The sequence below is a fragment of the Protobothrops mucrosquamatus genome, unplaced genomic scaffold, assembly GCF_001527695.2.
Source record: "Protobothrops mucrosquamatus isolate PMUCROS unplaced genomic scaffold, P.Mucros_1.0 scaffold1427, whole genome shotgun sequence".
Taxonomy (NCBI): domain Eukaryota; kingdom Metazoa; phylum Chordata; class Lepidosauria; order Squamata; family Viperidae; genus Protobothrops; species Protobothrops mucrosquamatus.
The window spans coordinates 216,077-218,598 of record NW_015387612.1 but is presented as its reverse complement, the minus strand read 5'-3'; the positions used below and the strand labels follow the sequence as shown (position 1 = coordinate 218,598).

At 34.9% G+C, this 2,522-nt stretch overlaps 1 protein-coding gene across 1 annotated transcript in view; it reads left to right on the top strand.

The window, feature by feature from the left end:
• Window positions 1-335: 335 nt before the first annotated feature.
• The window catches only part of GAREM1 (GRB2 associated regulator of MAPK1 subtype 1), a 19,020-nt gene continuing 16,833 nt past the window's right edge, over window positions 336-2,522 (top strand). The window contains exon 1 of the mRNA XM_015821927.1: window positions 336-525. Within this exon, the coding sequence (XP_015677413.1) occupies window positions 336-525 (190 nt within the window). The remainder of the gene's footprint in view (window positions 526-2,522) is intronic.

The following is a 2,522-nucleotide window of genomic DNA, read 5'->3' as shown; positions in this document are numbered from 1 at the left end:
CTGCATAGTTTGAGATGGCAAAGGAGCTATTTTATCATTTCTATTATTAAACAGTTGGGAGTCTGAAATCCTTCACCATTGTACTAAAAATAGCCCAATATTCTAACAGTAGATCCCAATCTACTTTCTGGAACACTAACAGATTTATTAACACTAGCAGATTAATTGACACTGATATTTAATCATTTATCCCAAAATTATTTAAGAACCTTTACAAAATAGATAAAATGATTAATTTGATAAATAAAATAAATGCCCAAAGAACTCTGGCTTGAAAACATGATATCATTACACACACACACACATACACACACTAAAAAGTAAAAGAAGAAGAAATGGCTATTTTCCAATTCACTGAAATAGCTGAAGAAAGGCAAATAGTAAAATGTAACACTAAAAGTGTGTGCCCAACTAAACACACTAAATCATCCCGAGAATCACTGATGGTGATTGGTGATAGTGATTGGAAGCTGAAGAAACAGAAAGTTAACTTGGCCTATAGACGTGGCGGTGGATTCGGCAAGGGTAGGGGCCGGGGTTCGGCGGTCCGGTGGTTCGGTGGAGGACCCGGCCCAGAGAGCCCGGCCATGGACCTAACCTTAGCGGCCGGTCGTTTTGGCCTATCCCAAGTCTTGAAAAGGGACTTAACCATCAGAAGGACCTTCCCCCCCCCGTGTGTTTTCTGTTNGATGTAACACTTCTGCCATGAGCCAAAGATTTTCAGGCCTCCATAATGCAATAAAGCAGGATGTAGCTATTGATTGAGATACTAAGCTTTGTGTAGCTGCCGGTAGTATAGTGATGCAGAATCATCAAAGCAGTAAGCATACGATGAATATAGTCTGTTACAACCCAAGGTTAAATAAGTCAATCCATTCTGCTGTTTTTCATAAGTTTCTCAAAATATTAACAGCATTGCTTTTCAAAAACGTTTCATTCACTGTAGGAAATTTGAACTATAGTACTCATGCACCCCAACTAGCATGGCCAAACAACAGGGATTTTAAAGTTGAAAAGATATGAAAGGTGACTTATCTGTGATCTATAATCAACAGATACTGAAAGTGTTGAATATGGATGGCAATTTAAAGGGTGGTGTTCATTCTTCCACTTTTCTCATTATATAACTATAATTGACCAAGTAGCAAGAACAGCATGGTATGGAAAGGCTACTTAGAACTGAAGGAAATAAGAACTTTGAGTACATTTGAAAGCATATGAAAATAGGTGTATTGACTTCTGTTGATATATTCTGTCAAACATATTTGTATAAAGATGAAATTAAATGTGTAACAGAGTCAACAGTTTTAGGGACTTTAAAACCTTAAAGTACAGATTTGATCCTGAAAAAGAGAGAGATAAGAAGTTTAAAGAACCAAAGGTCAATGTATGTGGAATCAAACATGGTTGCAAAGACAGAAAGGTTTGGAAAGAGATAATGGATTATCTTGCTGAAGATTATTGTTAGGTATGTTTCTGATCACATTCATTATTTTCACTTACTATTTCATACTTCTTTTTTGTGCCTTTATACTGTTGCTTATCCAAAAATGGAATAGTATATGTGTGTGGATATATATGTATGTAACATTTTAAACAAAATGTATTTCAGACAAGATGCCTTTAAGAAATACTAGTACTGTATACTAACTGAATAAGCACATCTGAGCTTTTCTTCTGATGTGATGAGACCTTTGCCCAAATAAATAATTGTGCACTATTAGCACATGGAGATATGCTTTAAATAACTAATAGATATGGAATTCAGTGCATTCCACTGAAATAAATACATGTAATAAACAAATCCTTGTCTATCACTTATTTATCCTTATCCAATAAATGTTTACTTTCCCTAAAAACCATGTTACCAAGATTCATAGACACATGGCCCATACTAATTATCAAGGGAGATGAGATTTGCCACTGAATCTATGTTGTGAGCCTTTTATTAAAATTGGAATGTTTTTATAATGCAGAAATTATATATGTGGGGGGGCGGGTTTCTATATGTGAAACATACCCATTTTCTTCTGGAATGTTCCTTTCTCTGGTCAAGCCAGAATCAACATAAGGAATTCTACCAAAAGAGAAAAGCGTAGGAACTTTTGTGTATGTCTGTAAAAGGATTCTTAGAAACTTGCTTTATTAGCTGGTCAATAGATGTTGTTTAGTTACTAAACATCTATAATTGCCTTCCTTTTTTAAGTAAAAATTTTTTCTACAAAATGAATTTTTTAAAAATATACAGTATATAACATGATGAAAAAGTTCTAAGTATACAGAAGAAGCCTGTGTGAAGTTCCATCCTGAGAATGTGTTAATACTTTCAGTTGACTTCCAGAAAGGCTGCCTGTAAATTCTATTAAATCTCACATCAGCCCCCACACATTCTTCTAATTCCGGTTTAGCCAAGCTTGGTAGCTCTTTCCTTTTCAGGTTTGTAAAAATGTGTGCAATCTTTTCTTCCATTACTTAACTGTTAATAATTGGAGGAAACTGACCAATTTAAATGGGGTAAGGAG